Raw genomic sequence first — 20,765 nt, 5'->3', positions numbered from 1 at the left:
ACGAGCAAGCTCAATAAAGCACTAAAGAAATCTGAATGGTTGTTTTCTGAAAACTGAACCAAGTACCATTAGGGCAAACTGGGAGCATGACAACTTTGATGCTTTTGCGTCATTTTATTAGGGAAAAGTTTTTGCATTGAAAAATGAGTAAGGATTACAGAACAAGTGCAACGCCAAAGAGTTTGTGTGCAAATAGAGCCCAAAGCCATTGAAAGTACCGCGAAAACCATAACGGGCGAACAGAGACGCCGGCAACACTTAAGGCAGACAACATTGTGCCACGGCGGAGGGGACTTTTTTTTTTTTATTTAATCCACCTCCTCAATGGTGGGTCCGGAAGCGGCAGCACCACCTGAGCTGGGGAAAGCTCCGCCTCCCGGCATGCCGCCAGCCCCCTGGTACAGCTTGGTCATGATGGGGTTGCACACCTTCTCTAGCTCCTTCTGCTGGTGCTCAAACTCATCTTTCTCTGCGGACTGAGTGACGATAAAGTGTTATTGAAACGTGAACTTGATCCCCCCCCAAAAAAAACCTTGTCAAATTGGTACCTGGTTCTTATCCAGCCAGCTGATGACCTCGGAGCACTTGTCCAAAACCATTTTCTTGTCGTCCTCGCTGACCTTGTCCTTGAGCTTTTCGTCCTCCATGCTGGCCTTCATGTTGAAAGCGTACGCCTCCAGCGAGTTCTTGGCGGCCACCTTCTCCCTCTGCAGGTTGTCCTCCGCCTTGTACTGCTCCGCCTCTCGCACCATGCGGTCGATGTCGTCCTTGCTCAAACGACCTGAAAAGGTTTACATTATTTAAAAATGGGGAATATTCTCAGGCGTGGCATTGCGGGAACGAACCTTTGTCGTTGGTGATGGTGATCTTGTTCTCCTTGCCGGTGCTCTTGTCAGCCGCGCTCACGTTCAAGATGCCGTTGGCGTCGATGTCAAAGGTCACCTCGATTTGTGGAACTCCCCGGGGGGCCGGGGGGATCCCGGCAAGCTCGAACTTGCCCAGAATGTTGTTGTCTTTGGTCATGGCCCTTTCGCCTTCAAACACCTGCGGGCGTTAGCCGCCTCGTTAGTTCCTTTGCCGGGTGTGCTTGCGAGGGGGCCGGCGTGGGCGGGCCGGGACGTACCTGAATGAGCACACCAGGCTGGTTGTCAGAGTAGGTGGTGAACACCTGAGTCTGCTTGGTGGGAATGGTGCTGTTCCTCGTGATGAGCGAAGTCATAACGCCGCCGGCCGTCTCGATGCCCAGAGACAAGGGCGTCACGTCCAGCAGCAGAAGGTCTTGAACCGCTTCAGACTTGTCGCCGGAGAGGATGGCGGCCTGCACGGCTGAAATGACAAAACCAATGTTTTGAAATGATGGAACTGTTTTAAGATCGGTCTTGGTCCTTTTAAAAGTTAACGCAAGTTTGGAAAGTATATTTCACCGGACTTTGCAAATCCACACGATACCTGCGCCGTAGGCCACAGCTTCGTCGGGGTTGATGCTCTTGTTCAGTTCCTTCCCGTTGAAGAAGTCCTGCAGCAGCTTCTGGATCCTGGGAATACGAGTGGAGCCCCCTACCAGGACGATTTCGTTGATGGACGACTTGTCCAGCTTGGCGTCGCGCAGCGCATTCTCCACGGGCTGGAGGGTGCCGCGGAAGAGGTCCCCGTTGAGCTCCTCGAAGCGAGCCCTGGTGATCGAGGTGTAGAAGTCGATGCCCTCGAACAGCGAGTCGATCTCGATGCTGGCCTGCGTGCTGGAGGACAGCGTGCGCTTTGCCCTCTCGCACGCCGTGCGCAGGCGCCGCACGGCGCGCTTGTTGCCGCTGAGGTCCTTCTTGTGCTTGCGTTTGAACTCGTTGGTGAAGAAATTGACCATGCGGTTATCAAAGTCCTCGCCGCCCAGGTGAGTGTCGCCCGCCGTCGACTTCACCTCGAAGATACCGTCCTCAATGGCCAAGATGGACACGTCGAATGTGCCGCCGCCCAGGTCGAAGATGAGAACTTTTCTTTCGGTGCCGACCTGCCGACGGACATTGGGGTTAAAACAATCAAACGGCTTGGTGGGCGGTGTTGACTTCTCACTTTCTTGTCCAGGCCATAAGCGATGGCCGCGGCGGTGGGCTCGTTGATGATGCGAAGGACGTTGAGGCCGGAGATGGTTCCGGCGTCTTTGGTGGCCTGGCGCTGAGAGTCGTTGAAGTAGGCCGGCACGGTCACCACGGCGTTGTTCACGGTCTGCCGCAAACACAGCGACGCACAACGTTTGCGACCAAGCCTTCGACAATAAATTTCTCGGAGTAAAACGAAGCGCACGGAGCTACCATACCTTTCCGAGGTAGGCCTCTGCAATCTCCTTCATTTTAAGGAGCACCATGGAGGAGATTTCCTCAGGGTAGAAGCTCTTGGTCTCACCCTTGTACTCCACCTGGACTTTGGGGCGCTTATCATCGTTGATAACCGTGAAAGGCCAATGCTTCATGTCGGCCTGAACCACACTATCATCAAAGTGCCGGCCAATGAGTCGCTTGGCATCTGAATTGGCCAAAAACAAAATGACTTATGTAAAAGGGGACAAAAAGACACGAGGTTATTCGTCGATATTTGGGTTTCGTACCAAACACCGTGTTGGTGGGGTTCAGGGCCACTTGGTTCTTTGCGGCGTCGCCAATCAGCCTCTCTGTGTCGGTGAAGGCAACATAGCTGGGTGTGGTCCTGTTCCCCTGGTCGTTTGCAATGATCTCCACTTTGCCGTGCTGGAACACGCCCACACACGAGTAGGTGGTGCCCAGATCAATACCGATTGCTGGTGCCTTGGCGGCCATGGCTTCTGGGGGGGAAATAAATCAATTAATTTAAGGGCAGAAAATAGCACTGTCATCAGAACAAACCACGAGGTCGTTTTATCCAGCTTCTTTCCAAACATTCGGAACTATTTTAGTCCACAAAGGCTCAGATCAAATGTGGAAACAAAATGTCCACAGAAGATCCACAGCAGCTGTTTTCAAGCCTTTACTGTGGCAACAGTAGTCAAAGTGGACAAGGGCAGGTTTGAAATGGTGCTCGAGCGCTCAAGACCATGAATGTTGGTTTTAAAATACACCTGTAAAGTCATTGTAACTAAGCAAACTATGTAACAAAGTTAGGAAGTGGCTATTATCTTTCTTCCCTTGAGAAAATCACTAGAAGATCGCAAAACTATTTTATCTTGTATAGTCTGTTAAATATACGGTATTTTAGACACGTACGCAGGTGTGAGTCTAAAATGGAGGCCGCATGGTGACGTGAGAATTTCACTTTGTCGTTACTCGGGTGTGGCCCATCACTTCCGCGAGGCGAACAACTTCCAGCATGCCATTGCTTAGCAAAACTTTGTTCTACAGAGCTCGACATTGAAAGTATTTTGGAATACAATATATTATCAACAATCGCAGCTTACATACGCCATCGACACAATAATGGACATAGCGCACAAAAAGTTACCAAAGTCGTTACAATTAATGCGGGTGCGTTTCCATTCGGACTTCAAGCTAATCGATAGAAGCTAACTGGCAGCTATTTTTCCGGCTACTGCGACATACTAATATCGTAATTTTTTTTTTTGTCCTTCGTCCCTCGTGGGCGATACCGTAACTTCCGTAATGTCGCCTTGTTCCATTTTGAAAGTTTCACTCGCCGTTTTACAAGCTAATGCAGAAAAGACCAAGACAAAAATATGTACTCACCTGTTTAGTATAATGTCGTTGTACTTTAAGGCCTCTGCAGTGCTGTTGAACCGGTCCAATACCGAACCGGTGCTATGTCGAGAGAATGACGAAGTAAAAAATGCTGGTCTCGCACGTTTCTTTAAATCCCGTAGCTCGCCCGCCACAGAAGTCTCGCGAAGACGTAGACGCTCCAATGAAAAAAAAGTCATTCACTGTTGCTACCGGCTAAGGGGAAGTTTTTGGCAAGGGAGGCTTTTCGTTGGTTTAAAAATACCTGCCGGGTTTGCATTTTTATGACGTCACGCCACACTATTACACAACGGTGGAAAACTACTAAGCACAGATTGGACAGAAAGATGATTAGAGCTAGTTCCCCATTCTGCCCATCCTTAAAAATGCATTTTTTTCATATTTGCTAAAACTGTCATTATCACTTATACAATAGTTACCCGATAAACATGACAACTAGTTTTTACATTCTCTCTCTCTCTCTCTCTCTAATATAAATGGGTAAGATTGAACTTGGAATACTGCAGCTCAATATAAATAATGGCTCATTTGTTGCCATGTGCTGCAGGGTCCATGTGGTAACCAAACAGAGTCATCCAAAACTTTTGTCAATTCAAAAAGAGGTCACAGTTGCTATTCTGGGTTCTCTTTGTGTATGCTACTTTTACATATGTGCTTTTGGTCAATGAGCCTCAATGTGTACACACAAGTTGTATTTCCACAGGGACACAAGATTTACTGCTCTGGGATCTTTAGTCCCACACTTTTGCCAAAGGCATGACTTCAAGATAATACCATTTTTATTTAGATGACAAAGGTCATTAAAAATGGCATTTGAAAGGTGAGCTGTCTAATGTATTGTAATACTTCTTCACATAGCGTCATTTTGCGGGTGAAAGCCACCGGGGAGCTGTAAAGCTAGACGTCCCTTGATGCAAAGACCAAGAACCGGATCTCTCCCCACACGGGTGTGTCCTTTCGTAACAGTCACAAAATTCTCCAGTTTACTGTAGAATTTACAGCACAGCCTCGAGGGCGCATCAAAAGAGTGTCAGTTACAAAATTGTGACGAGAGCGCCGAGTTCCATTTTTTATCATTTGAAAAGATCTCGGAGGTGTTCTCACATCACTTTGTTTGTTGTTGTTGTTGTTGGCTATGCAACACTTTCACTGCCTTTCCCATGCATTCACACAAGGGAAGATTAGCCGTTCTGTAAACATATAGCACCTTAGAAACAGAATGAGTGATACCATGTTTTTGTAAATTCAGGAAAACCATAGGATTGAAGTTGAAATATACAATGCACATACTGCTGTAATACTTTTTAAATACTAGCAAATTACCTGAGGTATATTAGGTATAATCAGTGTTTTGTTTTTTTCTCCAAAAGTGTTTTTTTTTTCTCTTTTGCAAAAAAAAGAAAAGGTTACATTTAGAAATTGAAAATAGAAAACACATTTAGGCACAGAATGTACTATACTGTGAACATCAGGGCTCGTGTTGCACTATTGTTTAGTGGCTTCCCCTTCCACGCCCCTATTGGTGACCCTATAAATGGAATCATGTGCGGGACTTCTGGAACAGACAAAATGGGGATTTACAGGTGAGAATTCATTATTATTATTAGTCACCATGAATTTGCTTTTTCACAGCTTTGACAATGATAGTCTTGTATTATCATTATTTTCTGATTCGCTTTATGTAATACTTGAGCGCGCTAAAAAATTTAGAGCCAATTAACATGTATTTTAAGTGTATTATAAAGTGTATTTTGCATTTTTGTTAGTATTGAAAGATAAACATGAGAAAGGGGCAGCACGAAAAGGAAAAGAGTAAAATTACAGCAGTAAACTTTAACAGCCCAAAACCAAAGTCAAGAAAATTATTTGAACAAGAAAACACTAAATTCTCATAGTCAATATTTTTTTTATTACACAGAATGACAACTTTTACTATCTTCCATTATTATTCCATTTTTTTTTTTGGCCTACATGGCCTTTTTCCAAAATGGCAAACTTTTGCTAACTTGTTTTCCCTCAGCAGAAATTTGCGCTGCACTGGCTCTTTTTCAAGTTTCTCCCTGCAAATGTCTTCTGCATCCAGAAAAATGAAGCTGGTGCTGCTTGCGTGCCATCTCGCCATCTTGGGAATTGGAGGTCAGACACCACCCGAGTGCGCTACGAGTGACACCAACAGAGCCCCAGGTAGTGAACTTTCCTGTTTTCTTCTCATTTTGTTTTGTCTTGTGCAAAGTGTCCCACCTTGTTTGTCCCAGAAAACTCTGACATAATGGTCTACTGCGGAACGGACCGCATGGACCTGAGCATCTACCTATGCCCCATGTACCAAGCCCTCTACAACGAGTCCCTCATGGTGCTGAACAACGAGTTAAACAACGAAGAATGTTTCGGCGTGGCCGACTTCACCGTCGTCCCGCCCGTCTTAAATTTCAGCTTCCCTATAAACGAAAGCTCCACGGCGTCATGCGGGAACATGTTCACCGTAAGTCGCCGCGCGGCTCGCTCGGAGAGCTCCGCGATGTGACCCCAGCGTTTCTTCTGAAGGTCACCGACGAGGTGGGCACGGGCGACTTCGCCGACTTCTCCAACGTGCAGTTTGTCAACATTTCCGGCACGGTGAATTCCATCGACCCGTCGGCCGGCATGATCACTTATAGGCCGCAGCTCCTCTACATGTTCTCCTGCGTCTACCCGATGCAATACATCCTCAACAACACCGAGCTGGGCGTGTGAGTGCGGCGGCCCGTCGGAACTTTTGGACGGCTGTCTAAAGTCTAATTTTGAAAATGATCTTGACAGATCCGGTGTGAACGTGGCCATTAAAGACAACAACGGCAGCTTCATCAGTACGCTGAGCTTGGAGTTATTCCAAGTAAGAACTAACTCAGTCCATTCGCATCTTTGGTACGTATTATCTAACAAGAACATCATTTGATTGGTCAGGATGCTCAGTACCAAGAACCTCTTACCATCCCGGAGACGGGACTCCAACTGAAGACCAAAATCTACGTCACCGTACGAGCCACCAATTTAACAGAAAGGTAGATGTCGTCCTCTTAAGAGTTTTGGCAAAGGACAAGAAAAGACAACTGCGGATCTTTTTGAAAGGTTCAACGTGCTGCTGGATCGATGTTACGCTACCACGAGCCCTTACCCGAACTTCAACAACTTCTATGACCTTTTTATCGGGTGAGCGCACGATGGCTTTGCAAATGAAAGGTAACGTCGGGTTCTCGCCGTTCACTCGCGCCCGCTTTGTCGTCTCAAGTTGCACACGTGACGAGCAGACCGAGGTGCTGCTCAACGGCGACTCCCAGGAGGCGCACTTCTCCTTCGAGGCCTTTCGATTCGTGGAGCACAAGAATCTGACGGTGTCCACGTTCTATCTTCATTGTGTGACGAGATTGTGCGAAGTGTCCTCCTGTGATGCATTGAAGCCTGTGAGTGTCACAATGCAAATGGCAGAATCCAATTCAGTGGAAAGTTGTTAGCCTGCTAGCTAACCTGGACAAAAAAAAACGAGAAAAAATATGACGCTACATGTTTTTTTCCCCTCTTGGATAAAGGAATTGAATAACCAATTTTAGTCATGAGTCTCATCCATGAAATCCTCCGAATGTCTAATGTTAGGAAGTAGCCTGCTATGGCTAACTCATTGACCAATGAGTAAATATATGGAGAAAAACTAATCTAAAAAATAAATACATTTAAAAAAAAAAAAAGAAGAAATTACCGTAGTTTTCGGACTATAAATTGCGTTTTTTTTTTCATAGTTTGGGTGGGGGGGGGGTCGATTTATGCTCAGGAGCGACTTATATACATATATGTTTTTTTTCACTTTTTTGGGCATTTTATGGCTGGTGCGACTTATACTCCGGTGCGACTTATAGTCCGAAAATTACGGTAAACTAACTTTTTTTTACTGACGTTTGTTTTGAACAGGATTGTTCCGGTACCCGAAGAAAAAGAGACGTTGAGGAAGTGTTGGCTAATGCTACAGTCACCTCACAGGCCATTTTTGTGGCCAAAAAGAGCACAGGTGCGTATTAATTGGGTGTTATTAAAATATACAATTGCATTGAATTTGGTTTAGTTGCAGTCGCAACATTACATTTATTTTGTGTCTTTTTTTTGGTTTGGCCTTTCAGAAGATTTTCAAACTAACGCAGCTTATTTGGGTAAGTTTGGGCATGTCTTTTTTTGGGAAGTTCAAAAATAAAAATACTGCTTAAAATAAAATACTGTCGCGTATATCGATTTTCTCTATTCTTCAGGTTCGTCAGCGAGCCGCTACAGCGACCCAGTGGTGGCGATCATCTTCTGTATTGTCATCTTGACTGGTTTTAGATTCTAGATTCCTTTCTTTAATATATTGTATTTACCATATTTAGCTTTGTTTTTCCCATAAGGACAACTCGTTCAAAAGCACCTTATTTTTAAGTGTAACCTTTATTTAACATAGACAAACTGAACAACTGCTTTGTTAGTCTCTGGAATTTAGTGTGAAAATCAAGAATAAATATTGTTGGAATCTTACGGAAGTGATGATAGTACACCGCAAGCTTTACTATAGATGCATATACACTTCTCAGTTTGATTTAGTGTTTTAAAGGAAGCTTCTGGAGTAGGGGTGTAAATCGCGGGTTTTGTCACGATACGATATCATATCGATACAAAGAACTACGATACGATATTTGCCGATATCTTAAAGCCTGCTGCGATTCATTCACGATATATCACGATATAGTGCTCTACGATCGATATATATATTTTTTTAAATAAAAAATATAGAACAATATCCTGATTTATAACAATTCATACGCAAAATCAACAAGGTACTGCAAACTCTATTTAGGAAATTACAAGAGTATTGTAGTATACAAAGTGCTTATTTTAACACTGAACTTTGATGTCGTGTTTTTTCTTTAAATGTGCGGCAAGATTTGTGCTCCCCGAATATTTGATCACCGCATGGCAGGATTTACAAACTACAATAGTCTTGGCCGTTGAGTCATCTTTTCTTTGGAATCCAAAGTGCTTCCAAAGAATGACTTGAAGCCTAAAGGGGAGCCAATTTCCTCGTATTTTTGGACACTAGCCATAGCACCAGCCCAGGAGCCGCGTGCTAGTTGTCGACTCCCCTTTCACGTGTCTGCGCTGCTCACAACACAACACGCCCCCGCACTGCTCCCGGAAAGAGGAAGCAAGCAACAATGAACTGAATTTAAAAAAAAAGTTGCGTCTAAAACGCGGCGATATAAATCGCTGTTTACGTTTAGCATCGATGCCAATAAATCGTAGAGCATTATATCGACGTGTATCGATGAATCGTTACACCCCTATTCTGGAGTATTTGTTAATTGTCAAAACATATTTTGAAGACATCCACACAGAGCAAAGTGTTGCAAACAGTTGCAGTTGTAAAAAGGCCACAATGACATATTCAGTCAATGATTTCAAACTTCATCAAATGTACTAATGGGCCCTTTGTTGGTTTGAATGCATTTAACACATCTAAAATGAAAAGTTGTGTGGTTTTTGCTCTCTTTTGTTCATCTTCGGCCCGTTGAAAAAGTGAATAGAAAAGAATTCTTCGCCTTGTATGGATCAAGAAGACATCATGACCTTGGGCTTATAGTTTTTGCAAATGTGAAAGCGCCATGACAGGAGGGATGTACTTGTAGTTATTTGAAGGCCGTTTTGGCAGAGCTCAGCACGCGAAGGGGCAGCACTCCCTCCGCCCATTCGTTGGGCGACGCCAACATGCGCTCCCACAGCGCCACCTCGCCGGGCGTGGAGTCCATCCAGTCCACGGCCGACCCGTAACTCCTTCCTGAGAACAGATTGAATGTCGACATTAAATACATTTCATGATTCAGTCGAAAGCTCTCCTGAGCTCATTCTTTACAATAAAAAAACAAAAGTGGTCACGAAAGAGACGACTAACCTTAGTTATGCTACAAATTAATTTATGCAAAACACACTAATTATTATTACTAATAACTACTGGCGGAGCTAGGATCTTTTTCCTTGGAGGAGCAAGGTTATATCAAAAAACAAAAATATTTCACAAAGCCCCCCTCTGAAAAATTCAGAAAATGATGATAAACATTCACTATATGTTTCCTACAGGGGGCGGAAGGAAAGAAAATACCCAAAGGTCAATTATCTGTCCAAGCATATTAGATGGGGGGGCAGTGCCCCCATGACCCCCCCCCCTCTCGCTCCGCCAGTGACAATCTCCATCTGCAGTTGAGTAGTTCAAGACTAAAACAATGGCAGCCTTTAAGAAGTCGACTGTGTTGAAGTGCAGTACCCGTGCCGGTTCCGAGTCTGATTCCGCCCAGCAGGTTGCTGGCCAGCTTGTCCCTGTCCCAGACGGTGAGCTCCACGCAGGCCTCGGTCAGGTCAATGGCCCTGATGCCGTCGTACACCATGGTGTGGTTGAACAGGGGATTGGCCGTCCTCCTCAGCACGCGCGTCTTCTGACGACTCTTGCGGCTCGTGTCGGGGAGCACGAAGCTGGAAAGGGCGCGAGAATCGAGTCACAACGCGATGACACCGGCGCTCAAGATTTCCACCGGTACCGTGTGTACCATTTGACGTAAGGGTCAATGGTGGCTCTGATTAAAGGCAGGTTCCTGCATTCTTTCACCCAGATGTGAATCTCTCCTGTTCTGGGAACATGCTTAGCTAGAACAAAAAAGAAAGACATATTTTACATGAGGTTGGGACATTTATCGAGCAGTAGATATGGGGAGGAAAAAAACATGAAAATTGACCTTCACCGTAGATGACCTTAGGCAGGAAGCGTACAGCCAATCTCATCTCTCCTCTGCCGCTTAAAGATGCCAGAGTTGTTCTTGTCTGAATGACAACAAAAAAAGCTGGTTGGAGCAAATATTCAGATTTTTATTTGTAGTACCTAGTCCCAACACAAGATGTCGCTGAAGTACCAGCAAAGGGATCAACAGGTAATGAGCGTGGGCGTGTGCGGGTTTTCATGTCCTACCTTGGCTTTGAGAGGCAAGTCGTTCATGCGGGTGTGGTCAAAGTCCCACTTGGAGAGGTCCACGTCCACCTCACCCAAGAAGGTGTTACGGCCAAACGTGTCGTGATGCCACACGGAGAGAACCAGGATCTGTGTCTTGAGAGACTCGATGCCAATGTGATACTGGAAAAGCAAATTGATTGCAAAAAAATAAAATCAATAAAATATTAATGAACAACAATAGCAATATAACAATAAATATTGTAGGTAGTCTATATTTGATCAAATATGAATTCAGATTTTTTTGAATTATTTAAACATTTGCTGAATTGTACGGAAATGTAGCAAAGTGCGTATCTGCATACACACTCACCCTGAGGATCTCATTAAAAGTCGGGTTAAGCGTCTTTTTCTTCACGGATGTTTTCTTTTTCCCCAGATGCAATTTGTCAGGAACGAGGTAACTTTTGACGTAGCTGAGAAAAGAGCACACACGACACATTTAGTCAAATTCACGTGAATAGCAGCTGTCAAAAAGTTGATATACATTTTTTTTGTACATTTCCATTTCATGATGCTAAATGTAGCTAAAACAATACACAAGCTGTTGGCAAACGTGATGCTGCCTCATGACAGTGCACAAGAATGATAAACATGTTACAACAGTGGAAAACTTAATTTGGTTTGATTGGATGAGAAGAAAGCTCCAACCAAATACGATCACGTCTGGAATGCTGCAGATTCGTGACATCTTATCTGCTCAATTGTCCAATTGCACGTAACCCACGTGTGGAAATATGTTTTTCGGTTATGTTCTGAGAACTCTCGTGTTCTCCATCCAACGCCGTTAATTAACCCTGCTTCGTTTATCATACTCACGGGTCCGAGCGACCTCTCTTGAGGTCAGCGGCCGCCAAGTCTTGACACTGAGCCACGAAGATGTGGAACTCTCGGAGCTTTTGCACGTAGTTGATGGAGAAGTGGATGCTGCCTTGCACGTCCACGTTGCCAAAGTCCATGGTCATCACGCTCCCATTAAACTGCCGAGCGACACAAACGAGATGACCATCGCGTTCGTTGGTGCTGCCCTTTTGGTTAGCCACGGAGTTTAAAACGGTCTCGGCTTTAGCGTATGTAAGAAAGCCGTTAGTGTAAGCGGCTCATGCGGTGAGTGAGCGAGACGTACAGACGACACAGAGGCCAAGTCAAAGGACGAGTCCGTCGTGTGTATTCCCGGGTGGAGAACGTCCTCGTAAAACTGGCTGTCATCCTGCAACATACATGTGCTGCATCATGCACGGGGGAGCCACGCGTGCAGGGTCATGCCGGACGCCCGCGCCGTGCTTCTTTTCACCTCCGTCTGCAAGAACGAGGGGACCGACTTGCTCATCTTCTTCAGGCGCTCTTGCTCCGAGAACGGGCGTGGGGAAGGGAGCGTCGTGGCGTCTATGGTGAAAAGAAAGTACAAGGTGAGGAAATAACATATTTGAAATATAAGAACTTGAGATTGTTACCGTCAGTGGTTCGCCTCGTGTTTGGTTTCGGCTCTTGCCGTCTCTCTTGTGCTAGCAGGAGATAAATCATGAAAGTGTAATTAAAGGGAAAAAAATTGAGAGTGATGCTGTTGATACTCACTTGGTGACAAAGACCCAACCAGGTCCTCCATACTTTTAGCGAGACCTTTAGGTCTAGCTTCTGCTCGCTGCAGCGCTTTCCTCACAGGATTCTCCTCATCCTCCTTGCCTGACAATGGTAAACAAAGAAAGCGATTTTTTGATTACAATCACAAGGCAACATAGGGCTATCTTAACTGAATTGGGCTTTGTTCACTGTTAGCTTTCTTGTTGATCACAGGAGCCATTTGGACACACAGTCACAAGATGATGCTTAAGCAATTCCAGTAAAATGAGCTGAAATGGAATTTTAGTTTGCGCTACACTGTCAATGTTCCCGATGAACCTTCCCAGCCCACAAGTCAAATATCAGCCAAAGACGGCGAGTGTTGACGAGTGACTCACTTTGGCAAACAAAGATAACAGACACGGATGCAGTAAGGTGTCCCGTGTTTGTTGAACAAATGTTTCTCCAGAGATATCATTGCTGACAAGTCCATCATCACATAGTTTCGATTCTGTTTTGTAAATTCCTACACACAAAAAAAAAAAAAACACGCAAAACTTTTCCCTATTAAAATGAATGGGTTGGAGAGCTTTTCGTATTGATAGTTGCTGTGTGCTGTCATCACCACTAGATGGCAGTCATGTCTATAGTTCAACAGGATATTGGGGGGGTGGCTGAGGAACGTTCTGGGCGCTAAGGCAATATCCATCCATCCATTTTCTAAACCGCTTCTCCTCACGAGGGTGGCGGGTGTGCTGGAGCCTATCCCAGCTGACTTTGGGACACCCGGAACTGGTCGCCAGCCAATCGCAGGGCACACGGAGACCAACACTCACACAATCACACCTACGGACAATTTGGGAGGAAACCGAAGTACCTGGAGGAAAGCCAACGCAGGCACGGGGAGAACAAGCAAACTCCACACAGGAAGGCCGGAATCAAACCCCGTACCTCTAAACTGGATTTGCTAACCAGTGCCCCACCACGCCGCCTTACTCAGGCGATATTTCTTTGAATTTGTTTTTCTCATACATAAAAAAATTCCGGGAATCACTGACAGCATCGGTTCTTGAATGTGAATAGAACATGGATGGATGGATAGTACTTACATTTGAAAATATTCCTGGAGTTGGACAAGGATTCGGACGTGTTGCTTAGAGGAGACTCGGGATCAGCATCTGGGCTGCTGTAATTGATCCTCGCCTGGGGTGGGCTGGGCTTAAAGTTCTTCTTGGAACCCGTGGGAGTGCTGGTCCTCACAGGTCCGCCGAAACTCTCGGAAATCTCCGCCTCGGGAGGCAGGGTACCCGGCTCGTTGGCCATCCCCAAGTAGTGGCTGTAGTCTCGGGGTACGAAAGCCCTGGCCAGGGGGGTCTCGGTTCCCTTGACGCTCTGAGCGCTATCGCCGCTCGGCTTCCTGCTTTGGGATTGGACGGGGCTGACGTGGATCTTAAGCGTCGGTTCTTGCGGGTCGACTAGAGCGAACATACTGGTGGCTCGACGCAGAGACCTCCCGCGACCGCTGGAATGGCTGAAGCTGTCCTTTCTTCTTTTGGGAGAACGAACCTCCCTAGGTGGAGTTGGTGGTGGTCTTGCAGTTTTGTTGACCCTGCTTGAGTCTTTCAAGATCTTTTGGGGTTCTTTGGGTTGTGCAGACTCCGGCAGGTTCTTTTTTGGGTCGTTGGCTGAGACGTGAGATGTTTCAAAGGAGCGAGGCTCGGGCTGGGAAGAACCTAACTCTTCGGGCGGTTGTGGAGTGTTGATTTGCCTTTTGGGGCTTTTGGTTTTGGGGTCTGCGGTGGTTTCGTCCCAGAACTCCAGCAGGCTGCTAAACTGGGCTCGGCTCCCACCGAGGGAGGGCGACATTTGATCGATTGTCTGATTTAGAGGCCGATTGTCTCGATTGGAGCCTTCGCCGTCGCTGCCTGAGTGGTCGCCAATGGTCCGTAAGTCAAATTCCGATTTGGTGAATCTCTTGGTCATCTTTGCACCCCGCACGCTTTTGCGTTTAGCGCCATTAAGCGTTGGTTTGCCTGCCTCCTGCTCCCAGAACGTTTTGAGCTGCTTGATCTTCTCTGCTGTGCTTTTTTGTCTTTGAGGACTCGCTGTGTCTTTTGCTTCGGGTGACTGCTCGCAGTCTTTGCTGGAATTCTCCGGTGTTTTGCAGATGTTCTCGAGGTCTGTTAACTGAGACGTATGCTCTGACTCTGGACTCGGGCTCTCTGTGAACTGTTGAAGGGGTTCTGCTTGATTTAAAGAGACCCCTTTTACATCTGGACTGGACCGCTGTTGAAGGGTTTCTGCTTGATTTTTTACATCTGGACTGGACCGCAGAGGTTTTTCTGGCACTAGTGGTTCAACACATAAAAGCTCAACGTCAGAACCTTTCCTGTCAGCTACTTGGGGATTAGCGCTTAAAATTTCAGGGTATGCGTAGTTCCTGAAATTCGAACGGTCTAAGTCTTGGTCCTGTTTCAATCCAACATGCTGACTTGCGTTGACTACATTTATGACAGAGGGTATGTTTGGCCTCGTCTCGTTTCCTTCTCCCGTCTGGGTTTTGTCTCCAGGTATCACAGGCGTCGTGCTTTCCTCAAACAATTTTATCCCGGTGATGTCATCATTTGTCATATCGTTCATGGTCTCCTCGGCTGCTCCTTCTGGCTGACTCGTCCATATTTCCTTTTCCTGAATAGCTTTCTTGAAGACCTCCTCGCTTCCCATCGCTGCCGCCTCACGGTGTCCGTCCGGCTCCCTCGAGACCTCTTTGCCGTTCACCAAATTGCTGCTATCGGTTCTACGGTTGAACCAATCGAGCACTTTCGAGATGGAATCCTCGTCGTTGTCGCCGGTGGGACTGGAGGCCGCCGGGTTGGTCAACTTGAACGAACGTTTCTGTTGGGAGCTCCTCTGTGTCTTCTGCTCCGAGGACTCAATAAAGTTGATGTCATAGGATATGGGAGCTTCTAAATGTAAAGAAAATGATCATATAAGGAATAGGAGCTAGAGTAGGAAGGACGCATTAGCCTTTCCCTAGCACAGGTTGGGTCTAAAGAGACAACTTTGGATGACAACACAGATCAAGCCTTACCTGCGATTTTTTGCCACTCTGGCTCCTCCACGGATGATATCTCACTGCCGCCAACGACTGGATCATGGTCCCGGATTCTTTCTACGGTCTGATGCCGTCCTCGTGTGAAATTATCTTTGATCATCTGTTCTGTGTGTCTGTCCAGTGATATGGAATTATTTGAAAGTAGGACAAAAAAATGGTAGAAAGATGCTAGTTAAGGTTGCCACTCACCTGTGAGCTGTAATAAAAGATAGCGTTTCATTTTCCACCAGACTGGAATGAGATAAAACCTGAGAACCCTGCTGAGGAATTATCGCAGAGGCAGACGGGTGGGCCGATACCACGGCTTCACCCGTGGATCGGTTGGAGCTTCCACTGGAGTTCTGATAGAGGTTTGGTCTTGGGGCAGGAGCGACCTGAAGGTCCAGGGGTGCCTTTGTTACGAATGTCCGCTTTTTGGGGATGGGCTTAGAGGAGCCCTCGGATGTCGCGGAGTTCCCCGATGTCTGACTGCTCCCCCTTGCTTGCTGATGCTTCGGGAGGGAGGTGGGCTCTAAGGAAAGGGAAATATCGTTTTGAAAATTTGTAGTCGGATTGACACGACTGAAGAATTTTGGCTCACCTGTTTTAGTGAGCTCAGCTGGTTCGTCAACAAGGAGGGAAGCTCGATTAAAAGGGTTCCGTCTTGTCTGGAAAAACGAGAGAAAAAAAAATGAGTGTAGGAAAGAGGCAAAGAATAAATTGTGTTTTTCCAAAACAAACCATTCTTGGAGAATGGACTGCTGACACCAGATCTTCTTTCTTAAGATTACTACAGGAATAAAAATACAACACGTGAATGATTTTGAAGGTGGTCCACCCACCAAGTGTGCAATTAAACAAAGTAAATCTTTAGTTATGTATAATAACAACAGGTACTTCAAGGCTTTTCCCTTCAAATGTACGGTTGCAAAGTGCGAGTACAAGAAAAAAAAAAAAATCGAATATTGACTGTGTTAAGAAACCATGTTGAAGGAGTCTCGGAAGTGGCACTTTGCTAGCTGAAGTCAACTTCTCTTCCAAAAGACTCCACAATGAGTCAATAACCTAAATCCAATTAAGATAATCAACAAACAAAAATGATCATATCAAAAAAACAGTTGATAGAATTCCAGTTGCCCAAAATAGGCCGCAACCATTTCTCATTCGGCGGCAATGACGCAGAGGGTTTGATTCAATTAGGCACTTTGCTTAACTTGCACGCAACAGCGGGAACAAGGCGTTGTTTACTTGTGTGTCTATCGTGTAATATGTCTTGTCACCGTGGGATAGGGAAAACGTAATTTCGATGTCTTTGTGTGTCTCGGCATGTGAAGATGTTGACAATAAAGCAGACTTTGACTTTTGACTTTGACAGTATTCACAACACCCGCCCGTGTTGGTTGGAAAGTCACATATAAAGTCACGCCTTTGTTTACACGTGAGGAGTCACAAGACACACACGAACACACTCAGGTAGCTGAGCAAATATTCTCTAAAAAAAAGTTTCTGGAGACTTTAAAGAGATTTCCACTCGAGGAAACCGAGCTAACAGCAGGTCGGACTTTTCGTTTATTATGTAATACATAAGCTGGTCATAATAACATGAAGGGGCATTAAGGCAAAAAAAAAAAAAACTGTGCAGAAAAGTTGGAATGCAGAAAGTACTAAAGGTATGAGGATTAAAAAGTGGTAAAGTTAGAGCAAAATTAGATTATGAAAAAAAAAAAGAGGAAAAAAAGTTGACAGGTTATATTTTCCCCCAGAATATTTCTTTTGAGTGTAAATGTGTAAAGTCAAAAATCATACTTGAATTCCTGTGGCATGTCCAAACATCTGGCAGGTTTCTGTGGTACCGCCACGTCAGAACTTGGACTCTTGAATGCTCGCGGCCTTTCCGGTCTATAACAGCCTTCTGCAACAGGACGCAAATATATGAAAGCTTCTGGTAGGGATTATCACACACAACTATTTACAACATCAACATTGGATTATTTAAAAAAAAAAAAAAAAAACACCCAGACACACTACCTGAAGCACTCCTTTGCTTCATGGAGGCCAAGATGATTTCAGAGCCATGGATCTTGTCCATGTGCCTGCGAGACTTGGCGTCGTAGAACCACTGGCCCGTCAGGTACTTCAATTTGGAGTCTGACGATGGACCTTGGCTCACGATGCTCTCCAGCTTCCTGGAAGAAAAAAAACGAGAAAATATATTTTCATTTTTGCAATATATACACCGCATAAAAAAAAAAAAAAAAAAAGTTTGTTGTAGAGGGAGATCTTTAATTAGGTCAAATTGAATCAAGTGTTACCTGAGAGTGAGCAAATAACACATTTTTGGTCATGACATCACAATATACTACCGTAATTTTCGGACTATAAGTCGCACCGGAGTATAAATCGCACCAGCCATAAAATGCCCAAAAAAGTGAAAAAAAACATATGTATATAAGTCGCTCCTGAGTGAGTATAAGTCGCCCGCCCCACCCAAACTATGAAAAAAAACCGCGATTTATAGTCCAAAAATTACGGTAAATCGAAAATATAAACGAAGATCTAGAAAACCTTTGTGAAGACCTTTAATATGAGATATGACTCAATTGGTGTTTCTTGATTTTTGAGTTTGTCACCAAGAACATGTTTTAGGGGGAAATTGGTATGATTGATTCCTTGTGGTATTCCGCAAAGTGATTTTCAAATCTTGTTAGTGCTTAACTTTTTTTTTATGGCCTGAATGAGATTTCAAAGCAAATGAAATTTTCCATGAGTTAAAAATACTATCCAATCTCCATCATAACTGTTTTTATGAGTTAAGACTCCATGTGATTTGCGTCAAACTGATGCATTTTTCTTTTCTTTCTTGGGATTCCTCCACAAAGTTCGGGAAAGTGGCAAACATCTCCATCGAGTGGAAATGGAATCAACAGAAGACGGTGTCATGTGATGAAAAGGCGGAGCATTATTATGGGATGTTGTCATAATCCTCTTACACGCATGCACACACATTGGCCAGCCGCCTTCACTTAAAGCCTGATGCAGAACATAACGTCTGCTCGCATTCTTCATGCCGTGCGACTTACGAGGCTTTCAACTTTGGCGCTCGGTGAACTTTGAACCCCATTTGGAGTGAAAAAGATTCAAAGGCATGAAGTACACTTGCACAGATCCAATGTATAAAAACTACTTTTAATTTCAATTGATTTTATGATCTACTATAATAAATGTGCTTTTTCAAAGCCACTTTTGTCACGCATGACACTAACATACTTGTGTTGGTCCATTTCAATTGTGGTCAGTGCAAGGGCGCTAAGCCGCCTCCCCCTTAGCTCTGATTGGCCATTAAAGCTAATATTTGACATTCTTGTGTGTGCCAGACCGCGAGTCTCCTCCCCCCGCCCACACGTCCATTAACGGACTTCTTTATGTCACATTCCCAGCCGCCACTTTGTTATTGCGCTAATCTCAAGCAGGGGTGTTCAACCAAAGGCTCGCGGGCCGTGGAGAGCTCAGAGGAAGGGTCCCACCCGAGATAACTAACTTGATTCTCTGCTCGTCGGCCTGCTTGAGTTGGGCGTCCCTCCTCAGCACGGTCATGATGACCACACGCTCCTCCTCCGTCAGGAAGCTCAGGTCGATCATCATACCTCGGCGCCCTCCTCTCCCTCCTATGGGGGGGGACAGATTGGGAAACACCTGGAGAAGCACAGACGCAGTATTTAATCAGACACGTTGACGTTTATCACCCCTAAATATATTGTTACTATCAGTCAGTGTTTTCATGTTTTCATCTTCAATTAAAATGAACATTCCATTCTGCTAATAAGCTAACCATAATATCAAAGTCAAAGTTTAAATATAACGTTATTAAAATAAAAGGGAAAACCTGAGCCCAATTAAAACAACAGGACCTCTTGCGCTATTTTGATCAATTTCATTTTTATTGACTTTGAAAGGCAATTTGGGAGTTATGCTGTCAATAATTATTAGAATGAATCAAAAATGTTACACGACACGTAGCTATAAATAGCAAACCACAGAAACTGATCATTTTGTCATGGTCCCTTAATTTAATTTCTTTAGCAAACAAGCCAACTTACTAACATGTGACAAATGTCATTTGAGATTTTTTTAAATTTTTTTATTGTTTTGGCTATGGGAGATTTTTCAACTATTTGAAGCAGCGTCAGATTTAAACAAAGAACAGTTTTCAAGAACAGCACGCTTCCAATTCTTGTAGTTAACCACAAATGAGGCTTAGTGAAGTGCTGCCAGCCACTAAACACATTTGCTGACTATTTCTTTCATGATGATTTATGAGCCAAACAGACTGCTTATGAATTAAACATCAAAATAGCAAGTGTGAGGAAAAGTCTGATGGGTCGGACATTATTTTGTTTTCTGACACAAAAGTCTTCTCACTCGTATGAACCTATTTGTGCATTTCTATTCCTTTTATTTATCCATGCCTGGTTGCAGATGGAGCTTTTGCAAATATTTGCACTAATAAGAATATTTTAATGCGTCATTTCAGCCAGGAGCTCGTAGAGAAGTAAATGAGTTGTCACGAGATATTAATTTTTTTTTTTTTTAAACTGATAACAGGTATTTACAGTATATACTAAATATTTAATGAACTTTTACAAATGCAAAATGTCAGATTTTTATTAAGGTGTAACTGATATTCGAGTTTTGTGCTAAATAAAAAGCAATTACAAATACTTTGGACTTAAAATAATTACTGTATAGGAAAACAGAACCAACAGATATAGAAAAAATAATTCCTCCATAATACAACACAAAATGAATACAGCCTTTGATCATGTAAATATCTTCATTTAATTGACCTTTGTTTTATGCGTTGCATTAAGCTGAGCGCGGTTTCTAATATGCTCAGAAGCAACTCTGAACGTAAATATTGAAATTGTCTCCTACCTTGGAGCTTTAGTGGGCCTCTTGTTTGTGCAAAAAAGGGAGTTTAGTCACTTGGCTGGAACGCCGCAGTCGCTTGGATGAACTCAAAAATCTTCAGTGAGTAGCTAAGAAGAGGGGAAGGACTCATTGGAGATGGGTTGGACCGTCTAGAACATCAAGTGTGGCTTACAGCTGCTGACGTCGCTAGAAAGGGCTCATTAAAAAAAGATCAAATAGTGAGTGTACCTGTTGTAATAGCAGCCAGCGACCTGTAGGTGACGTCAGTGTTTGCCAAAAGAGTGTGCAAACTAGTTCTGCAACTTGTACAGTTGTCTTGTCCTGCCTGATGCATAATCAAAAAAAATAAAATTAGCATGGTCAGAGAAATTTGTTATGAGATTGATTTGACCCTTGTCATGTTGATTACCAA

At 44.5% G+C, this 20,765-nt stretch overlaps 3 protein-coding genes across 7 annotated transcripts; 1 reads left to right on the top strand and 2 right to left on the bottom strand.

Moving 5' to 3' along the window:
- Positions 1-94: 94 nt before the first annotated feature.
- Positions 95-3,869, bottom strand: hspa8b (heat shock protein family A (Hsp70) member 8b). Of its 2 annotated transcripts, none has more exons than XM_061281881.1 (9): positions 3,708-3,869; positions 2,600-2,812; positions 2,312-2,517; positions 2,068-2,220; positions 1,450-2,005; positions 1,124-1,326; positions 846-1,044; positions 549-781; positions 95-476 (listed from the first exon to the last, which is right to left on the bottom strand). In XM_061281881.1, the coding sequence occupies exons 2-9, from the start codon at positions 2,805-2,807 to the stop codon at positions 309-311; spliced, it is 1,926 nt and encodes a 641-aa protein (XP_061137865.1). In that variant the 5' UTR covers positions 2,808-2,812; positions 3,708-3,869; the 3' UTR covers positions 95-308. The 2 variants fall into 2 exon arrangements, with proteins under 2 accessions (XP_061137865.1, XP_061137866.1); XM_061281882.1 differs by having other exon boundaries at positions 2,600-2,809; positions 3,708-3,866.
- On the top strand, positions 3,214-8,255 carry si:dkey-4p15.5 (zona pellucida-like domain-containing protein 1). The gene is made up of 13 exons (XM_061281883.1): positions 3,214-3,380; positions 4,578-4,666; positions 5,216-5,302; positions 5,803-5,903; positions 5,975-6,201; positions 6,264-6,448; positions 6,519-6,591; positions 6,663-6,760; positions 6,828-6,908; positions 6,988-7,159; positions 7,662-7,758; positions 7,868-7,897; positions 7,994-8,255. The coding sequence occupies exons 3-13, from the start codon at positions 5,262-5,264 to the stop codon at positions 8,071-8,073; spliced, it is 1,185 nt and encodes a 394-aa protein (XP_061137867.1). The 5' UTR covers positions 3,214-3,380; positions 4,578-4,666; positions 5,216-5,261; the 3' UTR covers positions 8,074-8,255.
- On the bottom strand, positions 8,150-20,762 carry sytl2b (synaptotagmin-like 2b). Of its 4 annotated transcripts, XM_061281864.1 has the most exons (21): positions 20,582-20,762; positions 20,357-20,460; positions 18,963-19,117; positions 17,453-17,610; positions 17,231-17,336; positions 16,166-16,214; positions 16,026-16,092; positions 15,635-15,956; positions 15,422-15,558; positions 13,440-15,296; positions 12,346-12,453; positions 12,225-12,275; positions 12,065-12,156; positions 11,897-11,980; positions 11,590-11,750; positions 11,084-11,186; positions 10,732-10,893; positions 10,502-10,586; positions 10,316-10,412; positions 10,036-10,241; positions 8,150-9,552 (listed from the first exon to the last, which is right to left on the bottom strand). In XM_061281864.1, exons 3-21 carry the CDS (start codon positions 19,064-19,066, stop codon positions 9,404-9,406), a joined length of 4,098 nt encoding a protein of 1,365 aa, XP_061137848.1. In that variant the 5' UTR covers positions 19,067-19,117; positions 20,357-20,460; positions 20,582-20,762; the 3' UTR covers positions 8,150-9,403. The 4 variants fall into 4 exon arrangements, with proteins under 4 accessions (XP_061137848.1, XP_061137849.1, XP_061137850.1 ...); XM_061281865.1 differs by lacking the exon at positions 20,582-20,762 and having other exon boundaries at positions 10,042-10,241; positions 20,357-20,507; XM_061281866.1 differs by lacking the exons at positions 11,897-11,980; positions 20,582-20,762 and having other exon boundaries at positions 20,357-20,507.
- Between the last annotated feature and the right edge of the window lie 3 nt (positions 20,763-20,765).

Source organism: Syngnathus typhle, linkage group LG6 (genome assembly GCF_033458585.1).
Source record: "Syngnathus typhle isolate RoL2023-S1 ecotype Sweden linkage group LG6, RoL_Styp_1.0, whole genome shotgun sequence".
In the NCBI taxonomy this organism is placed as follows: domain Eukaryota; kingdom Metazoa; phylum Chordata; class Actinopteri; order Syngnathiformes; family Syngnathidae; genus Syngnathus; species Syngnathus typhle.
This window is presented reverse-complemented; position numbering and strand designations above follow the sequence as displayed.